At 41.5% G+C, this 20,747-nt stretch overlaps 1 protein-coding gene across 1 annotated transcript in view; it reads left to right on the top strand.

The window, feature by feature from the left end:
* C12H10orf90 (chromosome 12 C10orf90 homolog) overlaps positions 1-20,747 on the top strand; it is a 69,059-nt gene that overhangs the window by 38,583 nt on the left and 9,729 nt on the right. Inside the window, exons 4-6 of the mRNA XM_075107754.1 lie at positions 12,277-12,567; positions 14,591-14,784; positions 15,758-15,956. Coding sequence (XP_074963855.1) covers positions 12,277-12,567; positions 14,591-14,784; positions 15,758-15,956 — 684 coding nt within the window. The remainder of the gene's footprint in view (positions 1-12,276; positions 12,568-14,590; positions 14,785-15,757; positions 15,957-20,747) is intronic.

The following is a 20,747-nucleotide window of genomic DNA, read 5'->3' as shown; positions in this document are numbered from 1 at the left end:
AGTTTCCATAGAAAGTGCTATGCATTCAAGGCTTTAACACCATCCGAGGTCTGTCTGTGATGTACCACCGAAACAAGGATTAGAATAGTATTGAGACTTCCCTGGGCTTGGCAATACCATGGTGGTCATGAAAGAATCGCTTTTACTAGAAGTAATTAGAAAGTGAAATTAGACGCTGCTCATGGTTCCACAGTTTTACTAAAAAGCGGAAACAAGTGAGGTAACCAGCTGAGAAACACTGGGTTTTGAAAAATTATTTCCACCATTTGTGTACACAAGAATACAGGTGTAAATAAACATGGGAAGTGGTACCTTTTTAACTGCTTCCACCTTTTGTGTAAGCAATAATGTCAAATGTAAAGCTACATATTTCTCTTGATCAGACCCTTTGTAATATATAAGGTGTTTATCAGCGTACTACAACTTTCCTGTGTGAAATTTGTACAAACAGCCGGAATAATATTTCAGAACAACAGTCTTTCTCACTGTGATCCCCAAAGTAATGAGCTCTTGCATAGCCGTCAGCCATTAAATGTGACAAATCATAAGAAACCTGGTTAAATGCATGAGACACCCACACTGCTCATTAAAATGCAAGGCAATTGGTATGGTTTTAACCTGGGAGAAAATGAAAATGTGAGTTCCCTTTAGTTCCGAAAATGGGTGAAGCGAGGGAGGGAAGTGATCTCTTAGGTCCATTCTGGCGCAAGTCTGGTACAGTCCTACAGCCTGGTATATGTCTTTTTTCCTGGACTAGTTTAAATATATAAAGAGAGCTATAATAGGACACAGTTGCCCTCTTGCTTTTTGCTGTGGCACTTCTGTGTGTACAGCTCAAAATTACAAGACCTGTACTGCAAGATGCTGCTTCACAAGCGCAGCAAAATAACTCCCCCATCAGCAAAGCCCTTTATACCGTTACAGCTTCCCAGTTCTTTTCAATGTTTGTTTTCCTCCAGTGTTTACTAGCTCAAATCCGTTCACATTAAGCTTTGGTCTACTATATGTTTATGCAATTAAATGTTTGTTAAATGAAATATTTAAAAAGAAGGAAGAACTCACAGAAAAGGGACAGCGAGCAATATTTTACACTGTGTTAGTACTTTAACATAGTTATCTTATGGATGAAGGAAGTGTGGAGAGCTCTTTGTCAGTCACATTTCTGATGACCCAGAAAGTTTAAGTTTATATTGGTTTGCAGCTGTAGGCAATACCTTCTTGCCAGCAAAAATACAAGTGGTAATAACATCACCATGGCAAAAAAAAAAAAAAAAAAGAGGTGAAAAAAAAAAAGAAAAATTACTTTCAAGGCTAGACTTTTCTGTATGAAATCTGGAAATGTAGTTTCCAGGATACATAGGCTGCTTTATTAGAATCTGAAGTGGAACGAGCACCCAAGTACTTCTCTGCTTTACAGGTACTGGGGCCGGGGCTTGCTGTTTCCTATAGGACCCATTGAGTCATGGCCTCTTTGGAGCGTCTTTTTCTAATTTTTCATGTGTCTTTACTAAAGTAATGATGACTCTACTTACGGTGTCACTGATACTATTTCATGTTCAAATCCAAGTATTCTAAGACTTGGCTTTACATGAACCTGGATAACCTAATCTAAGGCCCTGCTTTCAGCAGGAGGTTGGTCCAGATGATCTCCAGAGGTATGTATTTCCACAATGTGCCACATATGAAAAGGATATTTTAGGCATATTAATGAAATGTAAATCTTGGGCTACGCTCATGGATGGTAATTATACTTAGAAATCCAAACGTCTCAGACTCAGTTAGCGTTCAAAGCCATGCTTCATGCTACAGAGTCCCAAGGATGGAATATGGTCTTGTGATTTCACCGCTGTGGACTCTGTCTTCTACTGACTCTGTTGCTTTGGGTACTTTGCTTCCATTATCTGGCAAGAAATTGGACTGTAAATGCTGGAAAATCCAGGTTACATGTGAAGTCAGACTTGAACTGCGGGAAGACATAGAGTCGTAAGACATAATTGTGTTTATTTTTAATGAGTGGCCAGCATTTCAATCCCTTGGGCAGCTTAAGGAACGTGTGCCCGTGAATGCGAAATGGCCCGCAGAGAACCACGCGACTCGCCTCACAGATATGACCACGGGTAAGCCCGGGCCAAGCTCCGTGAGGTCCTTGTCACAGGTAATTGATGTGCATCATCTTGCCTTTGGTCGTGGCTTTTAACAAGCTGTCAGAACTTGCTAACGCTGCTTTTAAGTGAATGCTGCAATTTCCTCTACTGTCTGTACCTGATGTCTCATAAATAAAAGGTAAGTTAAAAATTAAAAGATGAGTCTTGTTTCTGCTGAAGACAGGAGCATTTTTAATCTTAATTTCTCACCTACCTTTCGTGAAGAATATATTCCACAAGAATATTTAGTTTTCCATCCATCTTTTACAATATATCACCTACTGGGCTCTATGTTGAATTATTAAAACGGGGCAAAGAGAAGAAAATGGGACAACTTTAAATTCATTTTGACCTCTTGATTAAATGATATAATCACTTTACTATGAAAGGTTATAAATGCCAGCATCTAAATTCATGTTTAAGCATAGATAATTGTAAAAGTCTTGATGCCTGAGCACCTTCACAAACGTCAGCTACACTATAAACTGAAATAATTTCTGCTAACACCTCAACTTTTATAACATCTACACTTTTCTTTCTTTGCCATGCCCGAAACTGCTGTGCAGAATTATTAATGAACAACAGCTGAAGTGGAGAGAAATGTAAATCTGGTTTGGATGGTAGGTGCTGTGCTGGATCCTGCAGCCCTGCGGTGAGGCACAGAAGATGTGGAGCATGTGCAAGGAGGGTCGGGGGAGATGACAAAGGGAATCTCATGAATTGCATGTGTAAACTACCCACAAGTAGGGAAATCAGGATTATGAGGTATGCATGAATCGGCAATTGAAGGTGAATATGAGGGTGGTGATGGGTGGGTGTGAACGCGGGCGGCAGTAAGTGCAGGTGCTGGGAGGCAGCCGGGGCACGGGGGGTCTCCGGGGGGAGGCCTGCCCTGCTGGCGTCCCTTCTCCTGCAGAATTCAGGAATGAAGCACTCAAGAAGGGGGAGAACACATTTATATCAGTGAAAAAGGTGGAACAGAGAGCTGGTATTGTAGTTGCTTATACTTTTTCCCAAAGAGAATGGCAGGTGACTTGGAAACATAATTTACTTAATTAAAGCAACCCAAGGCAGTGGATGGGGAAAATTGAGATGGGATCTGGGCTTTTGGGGTGTTGAATGGCCCCAGAGGATTATAGGCTTCTGTTTCCTTCTTAAGCACGAGTTTTATTAACAAGTGCTGAAGCCAGCAGCTTGTTCATTAACTAAGGGGTAAATAACTACACTTTAATTTGTTTCAAGAGCTATTTTAATTTTTTTGTGCATGTGTGTATATATATATATATGCTTGTATTGGAATAAAATCAGAACAGCTGGTGCTGTGGGATTTTGATATGCTGCTACCTGCAAAGCAAAAGAACGTTTCCGTTTTAAATACACATTGAAAAGCCCCTGGTATTTGAGACGTTTGTACATCAAGAAAATATTTGTAGGTCACCTTTAAACTAATATATACTCATGGTAATCAGGATGGGCTAATGTACGCAATCTTAAGACTGAAGACTTTTAATAGCATTTATTTTCAATTGCTAAAGAGTATTTGAAATGTCGCGATGAATGAACGTGGCCTATCTGGTGTTCTCACCTTATCTTCTGTTTATGGAAAAGTCACCACACAATAACCCAGAGTACAAGATTAGTGTGCAGGGGGGAATATACATATATATATATATTTACATGTACAAGTTATAATTAGATGAAAGCTGCTCCTTACAATATGGAATTTATTGTATAGAAACTTGAGTAGCTACAGCTGATGCTAATTAAGTCTCCAGCCTGAGAATGTACACAGCAGTCATGATGGTGAAGACAGGAGAAATGTGAAATATGGCACAGAAGATTTTACTTTAGCTTGCACCTGCTAAGCATGAGGAGCCAAATCTTCAGCTGATGTAAACCAATAGAAGTATCTTCCTTCAGAGGAGTGACACTGATTTACATCAGCCGAGAATCTGGCCGGGGATGTTACTGACTTGGCGTTATGGACATAGCAGCTGGTGCCGACTTGTTAAGAACAAAGGACCACATGCCAAAAAGCCCATTAAAAGGAGCTCCTTTGATGTTTCACTTCATCTGGTATAAATTTAAAGTTTAAAATGGAGGAGGTTGTCAATTTTCCTTAGTCTAGATGTTTTGTGTCATTGAGTCTGTGTCACACTGCAATGTGACCTTCATGTGCTGTATGAGTTGCTGAGAAACTGAGACTTGGTCCTTACAGATGTTGAAAACTCAGTGAGGAATTGGCAGTCCTCGGTTAGGAGTGACTCAAAGGTACTGCCAGCCTTCGAGACAGACCCCAGCCTGTGTGATGAGCAAGGGGTTGCCTCTCCTTCTCCTGGATCTTTTTTATTTAGAAGGAAGGGGTTGCCTCCTCTTCTCTGGAGGGCCCTTTTATGTTTATGGAGTACCAAGCCCTTGAGCTTTGTTCTGTGTTTCAGATGCCTGCTTCCACTTTCCCCATCCTCTGGTGTGACAAAGGAAGGGGTGATGATGCACATCAGGTGTAAATGGAGAAGGAAGGGATCAGTGTGGAGGGGTGTCCCAAAAGGTTCCAAAGTTTTATACTATGTGGCATAGCAACAAACCTGTTGGCTGGAAAGGCCATCGTTTCCCTACAAGACAGAAGGATGTCTGCCCTGTTAATGAAGTTATGGACAGCATTTCTATGACTGAAACTGATAAATTAGAATTATTTTCCCAAGGATGATCATATTGTCTGCTGAAGATCCAAATTAAAGTTCAGCTTTCCTTGCTTTGGCCCGTGAAAGTTAAGGGTTTTATTCTCCCACTGTTTCCCATCTTGTTCAGGGTGGACATTTCTATCTTGAGCTGTCAGAGTTGGTAAAATGTGAGACAATGTGAAGTGAAAGATTCTGGAAGGGGCAAGTCACTCGTTAGCACTCAGGGAAAGCAGTGGAAGGCTGAATACTAGAAACGTTAAAATAACGATTGAGAGAAAGAGACGGGCTATGTGGGTTCAGTGGCTGCATTATGCCACTGGAGCAAAGGGCTTCATTTTCCCCTTATTCACATTTGGTTTAAACTTGGAGCAACTCTTTTGCACTCTGTGAAGTGAGTACTTGGCTCAGTCTGGCTGTGGTAAATTATCAGAAAGAGCTGAACAACTAGGTGTCTTTTACATGATGAGAACACCAAGCCGTCAATACATTTCTTACCCTGTAAATCACCATTTAAATGTTCTGAATCACGCTGAATATTTTTTTTTAAGTTGCACTGCATCAGATTGCTCCTGGAGTCACCCCAGTAGCACCTGCTCGCTTCTAGCGTGACATCCTTGAAATGCAAATGTGGATGTCTTACTCCGAGTTTTTGTTAGGTAGACGTTACAGAGAATGGCTCAAAAGTACAGCAGCAAATTTCGACGTCTTTTCAATAACCATTTCCATGGTTCTTAGCAATATGAACAGACATCCTCTCAGTCTAAGGACCAGTTGCCTGGGAGTGTTGGGTTTGTTAAAGGCACGGCTTTGGTATAGAATGGCCAAAAAGGCATGACAAGAAAAACAGTGATGATTCCAGGTATGAGTCTAAAATCTAAGACTGATTATCTTCAGTGAGAAAATAACTACCAGGTGCTTGACCAGCCTCCAAATTATGAACGGTTTAATGAAAAAATAATATTTTCCCTTTTATCCTGTCCCAGCACATAGGAAGCAAAGGGCAAAAATGTTAGGAAAATATACAAATGCTATTCTCGACCAGCTGGGTATTGGGGACCCACTGGTGCAAGCAGTCGAATCAAATAATGTGGGTGGATTATTTCCTGACCACTAAAATATTCTGCAGCAATAATACACTCGCATGATTTGGGGTGTAAGATGATCTCCTGCAGGTGCCAGGCAGGAATGTTCCCTTTTTGCCGGTGCAGTCATTGCAAATTACACCCTTGTTCCACCAAGCCTCCCCGTGAGCGGTCGGAGTCGGTGCGTTACATCCTGTCCTGAGCAGCACGTTGCTACCCATTCGCTCCCTGAAATAAGCGGTGTTTCCTTATTTAACACCAAAAGAGAGGATTGATTAATTATTTGCAAAGTGTTTTGAGAAAATAAATTGGCAGTCACCACAGAGAGAGTTATTGTTAGGTGCCGTTGATTAGCTGCATTATGGGATTGTTTGCTCTGAAGCCAAGTGTTGGACCACACTCTAATTTTGCCAGAAGCCTTCTGTAAACAAGCTGTTTCTTGACATCAAGAGGTTCTTCCTACTTTGAACTGATTATGGATTTGGAGCCTAATAGCTCTTAGGTACACTTGATAAGCTTTCTCTTTTAAACGATTACAACTTTCCACAGTCAAATATTAGCTTTTGTAAAAAGAAAGTGTCTTCCTTCTGAGAAATGTCGCTACAGCTGTCAACGTCATTAAAAAAAAAAAAAAGGCTAGCTAGAAAAAAAACCCAACCTTTCTGTTAGAGATAATTTTTTAACCTAGACTTTTAGTTTGAGGCGTTATTGATATAGCTGAGATAATTAAGCCTTATCCTCACCAGGCAGGGTGTTTGAAGAAGCATTAGTATAGGTACAATGATATGTTCATCAGGAGTAACAGTCTGGGCGATTCTCTCGCTTCAAGCTTGCAAAGTTGCCCCAACTTTGAGTCTTGACAGTTCTAGGAATGGAGCTAACGATGTGGCCCACCCCTGTTTCTCAGGACCCAGCCCCAGGTATTTATTGAAAGGTACATCCAAGACCTTGTTAAGCATTACATTTCGATCAGGGAGCATGGGCAGAGCTACATTACTGTCAGGGGTTTTTACAAGATGCTAATGCTGAACAGCATCTGACACGGCCTCTTGCAAACGAGCCATTTGACAAACAGCAAAAGGCAGTTAGGGACATAGGTCTCACTGCTGGTCAGCAGAAATTTTAGTAGAAACATCTGAATTTTGTAGCACTCTTTGCTGACTGCAGTTTGTTGACTGATTAAAACTGATGCCTTTTCCTTGGCAGTGATCTGAACAATAAATTATCTGTCCTATCTTCCATCCCTTGACAAACACCGAAATAACTAATAATATTGTCATTGCTCTCAATGTTTCCATTTTTCTGTGTTACCAGGCTGCTGAGACAGTGCGGTCTGTTTACTTCTATCTAAGATCGTATGTCTTAGCAGGGGTAATACTTGATTCATGATAGGAATTGAGTCATCAGTCTCTGTCATCAGGAGGCCGGAGCCTTGGTTTGGATTACGGATCACTGCTTGCCTGCTTGAGGCACGTGTGGGCTCTGTACAACCTACGCCACATACGTCTGGGTCTAAATCTTGAAGAAGGTAGAAGTTTCTTACATTTAAGGAATGTTAATTGCTGCTCCTCTCTGCTTGGGGTATTGGCAGCGTCTGCTCCCATCACGGAGGTCTGGGAGAGCTCAGCATCCCAGGGCATGGGGCTTTTATTAAATTTAAAAAAAGACCCAGCAGGTGGTCTGTAATGTAAAGCCTACCTGCAGTGGTGATGTCTGATCTCATTAATGACACACAGTGAATCAACGCTGTGCCTCTCCTTCCCCGGCCGCCTCTTGTCAGTCTTGCTTGGTGGTCGTGGAGGATTTGTAGCACTGCGTCTGTTAAAATGAACTTTGGCCGATTTCAAAGAAGCACTTTGTCATGAATTGTCAGAAATCCACACTGCAACGCTAGGAAGAGTGTTATAAGAGAGCATGAAAAGCTGCATTATCCCACTGTAAAATGAAAAGAAAAAAAAAAAAGTAGTAACAATGGATAAGGGTATGTTTGTCTGAATTGTCCATGTTTCAAGGAAAGGCAAGTTTAACCTGCTCTAAGGCAGGGTCATTTCCTGTTAGCAAAACCCCCTGAAGGGAGAGGGAGAAAAATGTAAAAAGATACTTTACAGTAAAACAATATACTCATTTTACTCAGAGATCAAGGATTCTTTAAAAAAAAAAAAGAGCTTTTGAAAACCTACCCTTGGTTTTACAGAATATTTTTAACTCCTCCATTATCATATGGTTTTCACTAAGTCATTATTTAAAAATTGAATGGTTGTCTTTTGCTTTCCTGCATAGGGCTAAAATGATTTTTCTCCGAATGTAATTATGGTTTTATTCCTTTTTGTCCTATACACAGCTGAACTTTTACAACCAGGATCTATATTTGCTGAATTTTATTAACGGAGTCGTTCTGCTTTCTGTTTCTTTGAGTTTTGTTCTGCTGTATCTCCCAAAGCATTACACTTGCAAGTCTTTGTTCATTAGTTTTAAAGTCTTTCTTCAGCTGGGATAATAGAAAAAACATATATTGCTAGTCATCCAGTTACAATTCTAGCTATTCTCAGAGGGGCATATATATTTCAAGTTTGGTGTGTGGGGATTTAGATATACAATTCCAGATAGTCTTAATGAGAGTAACAGCCCTAATTCCCCACATAGTATATTAACAATGGATCCAGAATGTACAGAGTGAAACTCAGTGATCGTACCCTTAAGCACCTTTGCCTTTTTCTTTTTTTTCTAAATATCATTTGCATCTGCATTCCTTAGTGAAGGTAATTGACAGCTGCTTTGAGGGTGAGGGAGTTGATCTTTGGAGACCATGTCTGGTTTGCTTTGCTGTGTTTTCCTGGGGACTGACTGTGCCGGGGTGTTCCTTTTGAATTGAAAGATTAATTCAAGAGGGAGTAAGAGGAAAGAATTTACCAAATTGGCTCCATTATTTTCTGATTGCCTTCAATGTTAGACAAGAGCAAGGCGCACCTTTTCTTATTGCCTTAATTATCTACAAAAAAAATAATCCCCACCATACTGTGAATCTAATAAGGATTAAGATTTAGCTATAAGATCTAGGGAAGACACTTTTCATGCAGAAGGATGCAGTGTTTTTATACCTGAATTTCCTAAGGAATCTTGCTTTTTTTCATTCTTAGACATCCTTTTGTTGTCACAAAAGGCTAAGAAGCAGCCATCATGTTGTTGGGTTTTTTTAATGATGGATGCCATTCCTAGTTTTGTTCATGCCTTTCTTTTCTTTCTCTCCAATCCACATCTTTGTGGGAATCCCCAGACCTTACGGGCAGAATATCACTGCTGGCATTCCTTTTAACAGGGAAGTTGTGCAGTGCAGAAGGGAAGTCTGTCTCCGTTTGCACTGTATGTAAGAAAATTCCTGGGGCTTAATGCTCAGTTCTTGAAGGTTACTGTACTTACACTTGGAAGCCAATATCCACAAATAGCTAGTTTGGTAGTTAGGAGTAAATGGAGTGTGAATCCTCCAGGCAACTCTTCTTTCTTTTGTTCAGATCCATATTCTAAGATGCTAGAGAGGAGGGATGTGACTTACAGACAGCTCCTTCACTGGCTCTGGTCTTTGCTGTTTTATTTTGCTACCTTGCAGCCCATTTTCACCACCCTGATGAGTCGTGCTGCAGCCTCAGATACCAATGCCCAGCCACAGCAAACAGCCTCTCCTGGGGACACAACAGTGGTGTGAGTGGTCTGACAATCACAGTGAAGAAGCTGTTTGGCTTCACAACACACACATTTGTTGGACAGACTGTTTCTTGATATGAAGGCAAATTGTCTCCTACTGTGACGCTGCCTTGGATGAGCAGAAACTCTTTTCTCCTTTCCATTCCCTTTTCTTCTCCTCTCTGCTTTCTATTGGCCAGTAAACTATTTGAATTTAAGAGATGATTTAAAGAGATAATCTGTTTTCCATTCAAGTTCTTTCTGTGGCTTAGCTGCCCTCTTCCCCCCCCCCCCTCTATTCTTCTAGTATCTTGGCTGCCTTTGGGAAAAGACTTCCTTCTCTGCCGCTCTGCAGTTACTTAATGCTACCTGCTGCTTTCTTCATCTTCTCCTACCATGCTGCCTGTTTCTACCTCTTCCCATAAGCGCTCTTTGATGCCCATGACCTCATTAATCTGTCCCATTGTTTCTTCCCTTTATATGTCATTAAACATCTGTAGAAACACTGTGTAACTGCAGGTCCGGGACCAGTCTGGGAATGGAGGAACAGATCACTGTATATGCATGAGCTCCAACTGAGAGTATGCACACAACTGAGTCTATCCAGTTTGTTGAGAGTATTTGCTTTAAAGCTATTTTCATCTGAGAAGAGACCTAAGTTTTGACAAAAGATAAGGCAAATATTTGCAATGTGTGAACAGCAAGAAGAAAGATAAGTTATACCATAGAGAAGAGGGAGAGTTTGGATGCTAGCCTAGAATTTGAGAGCTCTGTGTGCATTTCCTTGCTTAGACCAGATTTTCTGTATGGCTGTGAAATTGCTTAGGACAGGGTTTATCTCAACGAATTTAATTAGAAAAAAGTTACATTTTTTGTCTGTGCTGACCTTCAGGGATCCGTCACTGGAGGATCCTCTGAGAAGTTGACTCCTCCTTCTGTGGGCAATTGAGTTTACAGAAAGAAACATGTTAAAAGCTTTCTGATCTGCATGGTAAGGGAAAAACACTAGATGCTGTACCTTAACATCTCTGGTTTCCCCGGACGTACCGGGTGACTGAAAAGAAACATGAGCCATTCAAATCGCTAAAATGTGTAGGAGACCGTCATTTTGTGGCAAAGAATATTTCTCATTTACTGCAAGTGGATTAAGGATTGGGAAAGTGAACTGAGAACTTCCTGCACCGCAGTGCAGGATCTAATTTTACTTAACGACTCTGAGATAAGGAAGTGTCTAACATGATGTGGCATTTCATCCTTCCTTGTGGATTGGATGAAAGAAGAAAAACACTTCTAATCTTCCCTCTGGCCTCAACAAAGGTGTTGGAAACAAGCGTTTGGAGAGGGGCAGCTGCTGAGAATGAGTCAGCAGGGAAAAGAATTGTATGGCTGCTTTTTAAAAAGCATTTGTCATGAAGCACCAGTATTTTATTAAATGTGTTATGTCCACAACAGAGAGCGAGGCAATCCCGGCCTCGTTTGTTTGGTTTTATGGTTAGGTCTGAAACCAGTTGCATTTTTTTTACCCTTGTACCTCCCAGATCTCTCAGTTGCCTTCTTTCACCAATTTTGTAATAGCTATTGGTCATTTCGAGCTACATAAATCTTGAGGTCTCAAGTCAGCCTGTGGCTAGGACTACCAATAGACAATTCATACACATTATTAAAAGAGAAGAGCAGAGTCATGCTGTGTGCATGGCAGTGTGGGTGTCTGCCTACCAGGGGCCACTACCGAGTGGTTTACAGGGACAAAAAATAGTTCCCATCTGCACCTTCTTTCTTCCCCACCCTTGATCCTGATGCCCTTTCCATGTTGTCCCTAATTCTTTGTATTTCATTTCCTGTTTTTTTTTAATTCTATTTATTGTCCCTAAAAAAATCTGCCTAAAATGCACCTTGGAAAATGGACGCTTCTGGCTTATATGCCCACACTCTCACTTTTCTGGGGTTTTGCTGGTAGTAGTGGTAGTCAGCTTGAATCATCGTTCGAGGTTTGTGTAGCACAGAGCTTATCCAACTAGCTCTATTGCTTTTGACATAGCAGGGTCCTGCAGTGGTAGCTGCTGTGCGACATCCTTCTCATCAAAACAATTTCAGGGGAAAGTGTTATCTTGTGCAAATCAGACCTTTTTGGTGCCGGTTCCTGCTGAGGCTTTGCACAGAGGTAGAGCAGGGCACTAAAAATGTTGGAGACAGGTGCTGCTTCTGAGGCAGCCACTCTACTACCACTCCACTAAAACCCTGATTCCGAAACCACTCGGACCCCCATTTTCATCACAGCCACCCTTGGATCCTATAATTTTGATTACTATTTGGTAACTATAATTTTGATCAGGTTTAACCAATCTAAAATGTTCCTCTCAAGTGAATAAGAGACAAGAGCAAGACACATAGCATACCTTCTGGCCAGAGGTATCTTGACTCCTGCCACGCTGCCCATCAGAGTGTATGTAAATTATTTAGAAAGGCAGTTTATTTTTATGAAGAGTGTCCTCTGTGATGATTTCTACAGTAACATTTTGTTGCAGTACAGCTGCATGTCAGTCATGATAACATTTGAATCAGTTACAACTTTTAAAATATACGACCCAAAGCAGTTTTGCAGGAAATAAAAATTATGAGGACTAGAGAGCTGAGAAGAAAAATGTTCCCATGTTATAGAATTTGGGGTTGTTTTTCTTCTGTTTTTCACAGGAATACAAATGCTGTTGGGAAGCAAGAAGCAGCAATGCACCACAGGCAGGAGCAGCACAGCGGCCTCTGGCTCTCTTCCAGATACAACATCCAGAAAGGCAATTGCTGCTGCTACTGACGGCTTGTTGAAAAAGAGAGATCCCTCCAAAGGCACCTCCAAATCCAAAGCGATCCAAGCACAGGCCATCCTGAAACCAAAAATGTCTGTCTCCGATAGTATGTGCAATAGAAAAGCTTCATCGAGAATCCTCTTGGAAGCAAATGTTCATGGGCAAAACCAGCTCCTAAAAAGTAAGGTACAAATCCTACTGTGGCTGTTAGGAATATGGTTTCAATAATAAGATGAGATCAGTCTCAAAGAAAAAAGTGAAGTAATGGAAAGTCAGTCCATTTTTGTCCAGCTTTAAGTGCTGGGTATGAGTCATCTGGTGAGAGATCAATCAACTAATCTGACTGTATACATTGCTATGGTTAATAGAAAACAAGATTAAAATGAGAAAGATAGGCTTACTTTGTAAGTAGATTCAAGAAAATCTTGAAAAAACGTTAAAACTGCAGAGTCAAGCTGTCCCAGTCCAACCAAGAAGCACCAGAAGTGTCAAGGTTAATTTTGCAAACTTGTTTTGATACCTTTCTTTCAATTCTGCATTTTTTTTTCTGACATGACAGCCTGAACTCTGTGGTGCGCAGGTATAGCATGAAACACTTGCTTTGGGGGGATTACCGTGAAGGAAAAAAAAGAAGTTTTAACAACTGATTATCAACAAGGTTTCAGCACATAAAGCATAATTTCTTCTAGTTCAGGACCTGTTTGGATATCTTAATTCCAACACTTATTCATATAGCTAAAACGGAGATGACACAAGCAGTTGTATTCATGCATAAGGTATTTTTGCAGAAGACAACTGAGATATAATATACTGGAGATTAATTTGGCTTTAGGATCACTAGACTTGTGAGAACTTTACTCCAATATCCTATAAATGCTATAATGGCCATATAACCTTTTTTCTTACAGTGTTTTTTCTAGCAGAATTTTGTAGGCAGGTAGGCAAAACTTCTTCATTATTGACTGTGAAGCTACTGGATGTAACACCCAGTTAGGTGAGAGAAGCCTACGTTCTGCTCTCAGTGCCTGAAGTTAACTCGTGCCGCTTCACTAACTGGAAGTGAAGCATCCACTGAGAGCTATCAAAGACAAAGTTAATCAACACTTCTAAACCTGGCTTATCGAGGAGTTTAATGTCGTGTTCACAGGTTTCAAGTTTTTCTCCAAAATGTTAACAAGAGCGGTATTAGGGAGGAAATACAGTTAAGGCTTTTATAAGGCAAATGTACCCAACACAGATCACTTTAATATTTTTTTTTAAGTACAAAATAATATGTACAATATGTCATAAAGAGGAAAATATTTTAAGTTTATTGTAACCAAAGATTGAAATAAAACAGTAATGGGCTTTATTCCCAGATATTTAGTTCTAGAAATCAAATTATTTGGCAAGGAAGAAGTACTCCAGTGTGGCTCTTCAAAATAGTTCATACAGAGCTCTTCCGAAGATCCTTTGTTATTTTGGATTAATTCTGTCCTCTAAATGAGAATCTTGTCAACTCTGATTTTTGAGGACATAGCCTTTCTTGGTCCTAATTTGTGCAGGGAGTGTCAGTCATAGAGCACTAAAGCATAATTATGAGTGTAGAAAATAATAATTTTTTTCTCAGTGGAGGGCTTTGTAAATTGACCCCTTTCATAATATGCTATAATGCGTATTAACCTTTCGTTTATTATTTTTTTCATGGAGTCTTTCCACTGGCTAATGAATATGTAGAAATGACAGAAAGCAAACAGTATATCAGCAAAGACAAAAAACAAGAGTAGTGTTTATGAAAGTCTCAGTATGGTCAAAGAGAAATGACATGTGATTAAGGTCCAAAACAACAGGTTATTTCCTACAATACAAGCAATAAATTGAAATTAACTCAAACTGCAAGTCACAGCGTGATATCCTTTGCTTTCCGTGATGCAACTGTGTTACAGCGTCTTGCTTCTGGGAGGCGAATACCAGCAAACGGAGCTAAACATCTGAGTGGTTTAATTATGCTTCAGTGCGATGTCTGGCTTAATGTGAAAGATACTCTGGGTGTCACAGGGCAGTGAGTAGCACCTATGATTAGATTTGATCTATTCTGCTTAATGAGGCCTATTAATAATACCTTGGCATTCTTATTTCAGAAATTGCCCTCTATGTCTAATGAGGTGGAGAACCCAATAAAAAATTAACCATGCACTCTTAATGAACTTTTAAATCTCTCAAAGGTGATTATGAATTCTGTGGTTCAAGTGACAAAATAAAGGAGCGTAAGGAGGAGGATGAGCGGGAGCGAGCCAGCAGGGTAACACTATCCGCGGCTCGCTCGCCAGATGTTACTCGTGAGAAAAACGATGCGCTCACACGGCCAGAAACCAGCTCCCAGCCTGAGAGAAATCCAGCAGCCCCACAGACGCTGCGGGTAAAGTATCAATCTGTTGTTGTTAATATGTGGATTTATTTATTTAATTTACTTTTTCTTTTTTTTTTAACTTCCTTTTTCCCTTTTTTCCTTTTCTTCTTTTTTTTTTTTCCCATGGATGGCAATTATTTCCTGGGATGGGGATGAGAGCAGAAGTTCGCATTTCCTTGATTTATCTCCTTTCCAATGAAGTTTTCATAGCTTGCATCAGCTGCCAAGGCTTGCTTGGCTGTCTGGTTGTAAAAGCTCCCCATTCCAAGCCCCGCTGGCCATTCCTGTAGGGAACCATGGTAAAAGTTTGGGGATTCATAAATTTCCCAAAGACAGTTTTGAAATTGTAACCTCAAAACTGCCGATTTCCCAAACGCGCACGACATCCAGCAGGGCGAGCAGCAGCCGTAGGCATGGCAGGACCCCAGGTTGATACCAAGCCCCAGCAGCAGACGTGTTTTCCTGCCTTTCCTCCAACGCGTGCTGCAGACCAGTCTCCACTCCCGTCTTCTGTCCTAAGACATTCCTAAATGTTGAAGCAGCCTTTGACTGGAAAGCATTTGCCTCTGGATCATCCATGAATAGATCTGCATGACAATCTAAATAAACAGGAAAGTTTGCGAACTGTCAGCGACAAGCGGCTTCGGCGATGGGGTGAGACAAGGAAACAGGCAAAACGTCAAGAACTTGAATTTGGATAACTTATAAAAATATGTAATTCAAAACCTTTTGGATATGTTTCCTGAAAGTTGGGGTGTTTTTTCAGAAATTCCTCTTTGTCTGATCTGGAAATTTCACACCAAGGCAGCTTTCTAACAGTAAAAGGAAGTAAAGACAGATAGGAAGGCAGTTTGCTAACTTCTGTACAGACAAGCAATCATTTTCATGGGTAATCTCTTACTGAACCCAATTAGATGCATATCACATTTTTTTCCTTCCTTTTAATTCTTTTAAAATGAAGTGGTTTCTCTGTTTCATTTAGGAAGCACTAGAAATCCATAAGCCTCGATTCATCTCCCGTTCACAAGAAAGGCTGAAGAGACTTGAACATATGGTCTGGCTGAGGAAAGCCCGGCAGAGCGATGCTCCTGCAAGTGTCCAGGGAGTGCTCGTTCGCAAGCTTTCCTCAACATCCACATTAAGCAAAAAAAAGCAATACACCATTCCTCACCCGCTCAGTGGTAAGTTGAGTTGTGACCAGAAACAGGTCTGTAGCTGTCTTTGAAATCTTGCCACGTGTATCGTATTTCCATATTAACTTTGTGAAAAAAACCCGAAACCCACTGCTCCTGCTTCACCCCACACGCGCTCCAGTATCTGTCCTAGATCGCAGAGCAGAAAGTCTCTGAAGAACAGAGGTGGGTTAGTGGGGATGAGATGTGGTCTGTGGCAGCAGCAGAAGACTTCCTTGGGGACTTTTTGTCATTGTCACATGCGGTCGTGTCCTTCAGCATGATGTGGGTTGCCGCTAGTTGTAGCGGTGACAGCAATGAATGGCATTTCGTACCTCTCACAGCTCACCGCAAGACCGGTTTGGGGACAGAAGTGACGTGTGGGGGGACAAGTGGGGTTTGGGAGCTCGAGTCCCAGTCCAGTCTTCCCAGCAGCTTTAGGTGTGGACTTGCCATTTGACTCATGAAGCCTTCAGCAGTGAGCTAGCTGTGAGAACGCTTGTTTGCCCATGGCTGCATGCAAGGCTGCTAAATCAATGCATCTAAACTCTGTGTTTTCCTAATTCAAGTTGATTAGGTTGTTTGATTACCCTAGTGGTAAAAAGACTCAATATTCAGCAAGTAAAACAGTTCTCTCTGAGAAATTCTCTCCCAGCTCCCTCCCAATAGCACCTCTGTAAATATTATCTAAGCACAAGGTGTTAAACAAATTACTTCTGGTTTTCTTTTTTTTTAATTGCCATCTGGCTGTTACTTAATTCAGCTGGCTAACAAAAAAGATTTATTTGATTGATTGGCATTCCTCTTTACATTTTGGTTTTAAATCTGTGGCTGTTTGAAGCCACATTATTCTACGGAAAAGTAAATCAATTGAAAACATTAAACAACTAGATGGGTCACCTGGAGGAAGCAGGAATTAAAATCTTTGATGTCCTCAACACTGGGAAACACATATATGTTTTTTGCTCCCTGGGAAATGAGATTGGGTGCAGGAAAGCTGGGTACAGTCACCATCTCGGGGCTCTTGGCATGCTTCGCACTGGAGGGTACCGACTTTTATCGCTCCACCTGTCCGTTTGTTGTGGTATGAGGGAGTCTACCTTACATCAGATACGTAATGGGTTTTTATAGTAAGAGCCAAATAAGCATAAGCAAACAAAGCACAAAACATTAATTATATTTTAAAGAGTCCGTAAAATTCATTCACCTCTTCAGTTATCCAAGTTAATTTACTTGGGTTCAGCTATCTCAGGGCAGTGCTGCCCTGCAGTGCTGGGGGCTCTGCACCAGCCAGCCCTCTCGGCAGGCAGTGGCACCGGCCAAGGGTTTGTGATTTATCTTAGAAGAAGTGGCAAATATCTCCCCTTTCGCTTGGTCATCTTTGAAAGACCCTCAAACTACTTTGCAAATACTTTACGAAACAAAAAATGAAAGTTTAAACCTATTTCTTCTGAAATTATAATTAAAGATTAATTTTTATGCTTATTTAATGAGTAATAAAAGCATAATATTGAAATATACTCATTAATTATTCAAGTAAATTACTATTTCCCTCTTTTAGTGGTTGGTCATTAAAGATAAATTTGTCTAAAGAGAATCTTTAGTTTCTGTAGTTCATCTGCCTTCGTGTAGCCACATGTGATTTTCTGTTTGTGAGATCTTAGTATTTTTATAATGGCAGAAGTGTCACAGGTCCGTTATTTAAGCATAACTGTAATTAATATTGGAAATCCTGGATTCCTCATAAGGCACAACTGTGTAGGCTGCAGTTCCGAGGGCTGTGTAGGAGTGTACTGAGCATATTTTATTTGCTCTGAGTCCTGACAATTGGTATTTTAGGATTTCTCCTGGTAGATGTTATTGTGCAGAAGGATTAGTGTCATTAATGAGTCCCAGAGTGGGGGATCTTTGTTTCCTACAGATGCTCCCAAACCTTTCTGGTTGCAACCTCTCTTGCAGAAGAGACACGGGCTTCCCCCCGCGTGCTCACCGAGGGTGCTGGCTGCACGCACCCTCCCGACGTCTCTGCTGATGACACCGGGGTCACAGCCCTCTCCTTCCCTTCTGCCAGCCCCCAAAGCTGGAAGGAAGACAAGTTGTCATTTGTTGTCATCATTATTCTGTATTTCTGGAAAAGCCATTTTAGCGTGCAAAATGTTCTTTTAAAGCAAGGAAGGACTTTGTCTCATGTTTTAGAAAAAAATAAAAAGAAAAGCAAATGCAGCTGTAGTCCAGGTAGGGGATGCAAGCACAGTTTCATTTGCTGAGGTGGGAAGTGGGCATCAAAATCCCAGTGATCTGAGGATGCTGTTTCACATTATAAGCTGGTGCAAGGGAGGCTGTGGGCACAAGCAGCAGCCTCACCGCACGCTCTGTCACTGTGTGTGGCCCATCCATGCCCCCATATTTCAGTTGGGTCTAGCAGGAGCTGCTTTGTAACTTATTTTTTTAAAATTAGAATTCCCTCTTTGAGTTTTTATCAGATCAAACGACTGATCCAGCTTGTCAAACAGCGGTGTGATCAGATGACCTGGCGCAGGGCGGCGAGAGGGAGGGTGGGAGATGGTGAGGGAGGAGAGCAGCATCGCCTCCCTTGGCAGCAGCCTTTCTTTTTTTATGGGTGTAATGAGACCATACCCTTCCCAAAGAGAGCTCCCAGGCTGCTCGTGTACCGCACCCACGCACAGATGACACCAAAAGCTGCCTGCCAGCCAAAGCTGGCCAAGCAAAGGAAATGTGGCAGGGTCCATCCCTGGCTGTGTATTTCAAAGCCAGCTCTTCAAGTGGTAGACAGCCTGGGATTTATGCAGAACACAAAGGGGCCATAAAGGAAAAATATCCAAAGGTGTGTCTGTAGGTCCAAAGAGGGAAATTCCTGAATGCCACCTCCACCTCTGGCTATACTTGGTTGAGAGTTGGTCGTGGCCCGGGAGCAGCTGACTGTGACACCAAAGCGGGGGACAGGGGCTGGTGGCAGAGGCTCAGTGTTGTGTTATCACAACCATCGCTTTCCAGGGTACGGTCCAGCTGCCGGGGGTGCACGGGGCAGCAGCAGAGATCACAGAGCTGCCCTATGTCACCATGCACATTCCTGCGGTCATCTGGAAGTTTCTGTTGCAGTCGCTCATAGAGGCCAAAACAGATATTAGAGCTCAGCCGTCACTAGAAGCCAAGGGAACTGGGCACCAAGCACTTCTGTCCATGCAGGGCAGTTCCTTTGCCACGTCCCCATAGCCGTTGGTATTTTATTTGGTACTAATAGTTCTCCTTTTCCCCTGCTAGTGTTAAAAAATCTCTGTGAAATGCAACCCACCAGCAGGCTTCTTGGTCTCGGGAAGCCGGCTGCTCTCTCACAGCAACACTCATTGAAACAACATTTGAAATTAAGAACCCAAGAGAGTAAAATGATGACCTGGAAACTTGCTTAAGTACACAGCACCTCTAGGCTTCAGGGTGTGATCTTGTGGTTGCTTTTTTCAGTCTGATAGTTTCCTCCTTTCTCATTTTTTCTCCTGCCTGAACGTCTTTGGGATTTATGGAGGTAGAGGTCTTTATGGCTCTGAGGTTCATACGGCTCATTGCCAGCCCACCCTCATACGTTTTTCCAATGGTCTTTTTTGTAAAAGCAGGTTGGCTGATGAGTTTAATTTCCACTGACCCCGACACAGTGACCCCAAGGATGGATTATAAGTGCATTTGTGGCTGGGCAGGCATAGAGCGTCTCTGTGCAGCCCCGAGATGCTCGCAGAGCAGGTTGCTGCAGCGAACTTGCAATAACATTAGTTATCCGATTAGTTTTCCACCACCATATGACACTCCCTGGCCCAGTTCCCCATGAGCACAGCCATGCCCGCACGGGAAGGTGGCATCAAACGGGGAGAGGTGGGACTAACCCCGTGGGTGGCAGCCTGCTTTTATGCAGGCATAAATGGGGCTTAAAGTGCAGCCCGAGATGTTTCCCTCTGCACTTGACAGGTTTGCTGCAATTATATCTCTCTGAAATAACCTTGTTACATGCACTCCACTCTGGACTTGCAGCTTTTTTTTTGATAAAATAATTTTCACCCAGGAAAAAAGCAATGACCTTCAGAGATTTTTCTCCACCTGAGTTTATTCTACCACACAAAAGTATCTTTACTGATAATACAAAATTATTAGCTAGCACAGTTTTCCAATTTTTTGACAGTGTTGTTACAACTTTAGTTTCTTGTAGGAGGAAGAAATAATTGGCATTCAACATCATTTCCATATAAATACCAACATCTGTGCAGTTTCCATTTACCTTCTCATCCTCAAAAAAACCAGAGTTGTTTACCATTTTTAATTGTAATTCATGAGCAGGATTTTACAAAAAGCTGAAAGTAATCTTAGGAAAATGAAAATGTTTATCCTGCAGAAGATTTTTATCGTCACAAGAGCGCTTTGAAGGCAGAGAACCTGCAACTCTTGTGCTAGCCTTTGTGCTGTGTAATGTGTACTGCTAAATTTCGAGAGTGCTAATTAGTCCAAGATAGACTACTCTGCTGTTGACTATGTCGAACAAATTAGAGATCCCACTGTGACGAACTGAATAGAAACAATGTTCAAATAACTGGATTTAAATCTTGAAAACCGTAATGTAATTACTTCAGTGACAGGACTACCAGCTGTTTATAGGCCTTTAAATCTGCATAATGAACAGCCTTGTGATCTCAGTGTACACAAGCACTTTCAGAGGTTTAAAAAAATTTCTAGGCACATATGGTTTTTCCATACCTTCCATTTTCCATCCCTTTGAGAGAATGGGGATTCACTGGAAAT

This window comes from Phalacrocorax aristotelis, chromosome 12 (genome assembly GCF_949628215.1).
Source record: "Phalacrocorax aristotelis chromosome 12, bGulAri2.1, whole genome shotgun sequence".
Taxonomy (NCBI): domain Eukaryota; kingdom Metazoa; phylum Chordata; class Aves; order Suliformes; family Phalacrocoracidae; genus Phalacrocorax; species Phalacrocorax aristotelis.
The sequence above is the reverse complement of the archived record's forward strand: the minus strand, read 5'-3'. Positions and strand labels throughout refer to the sequence as shown.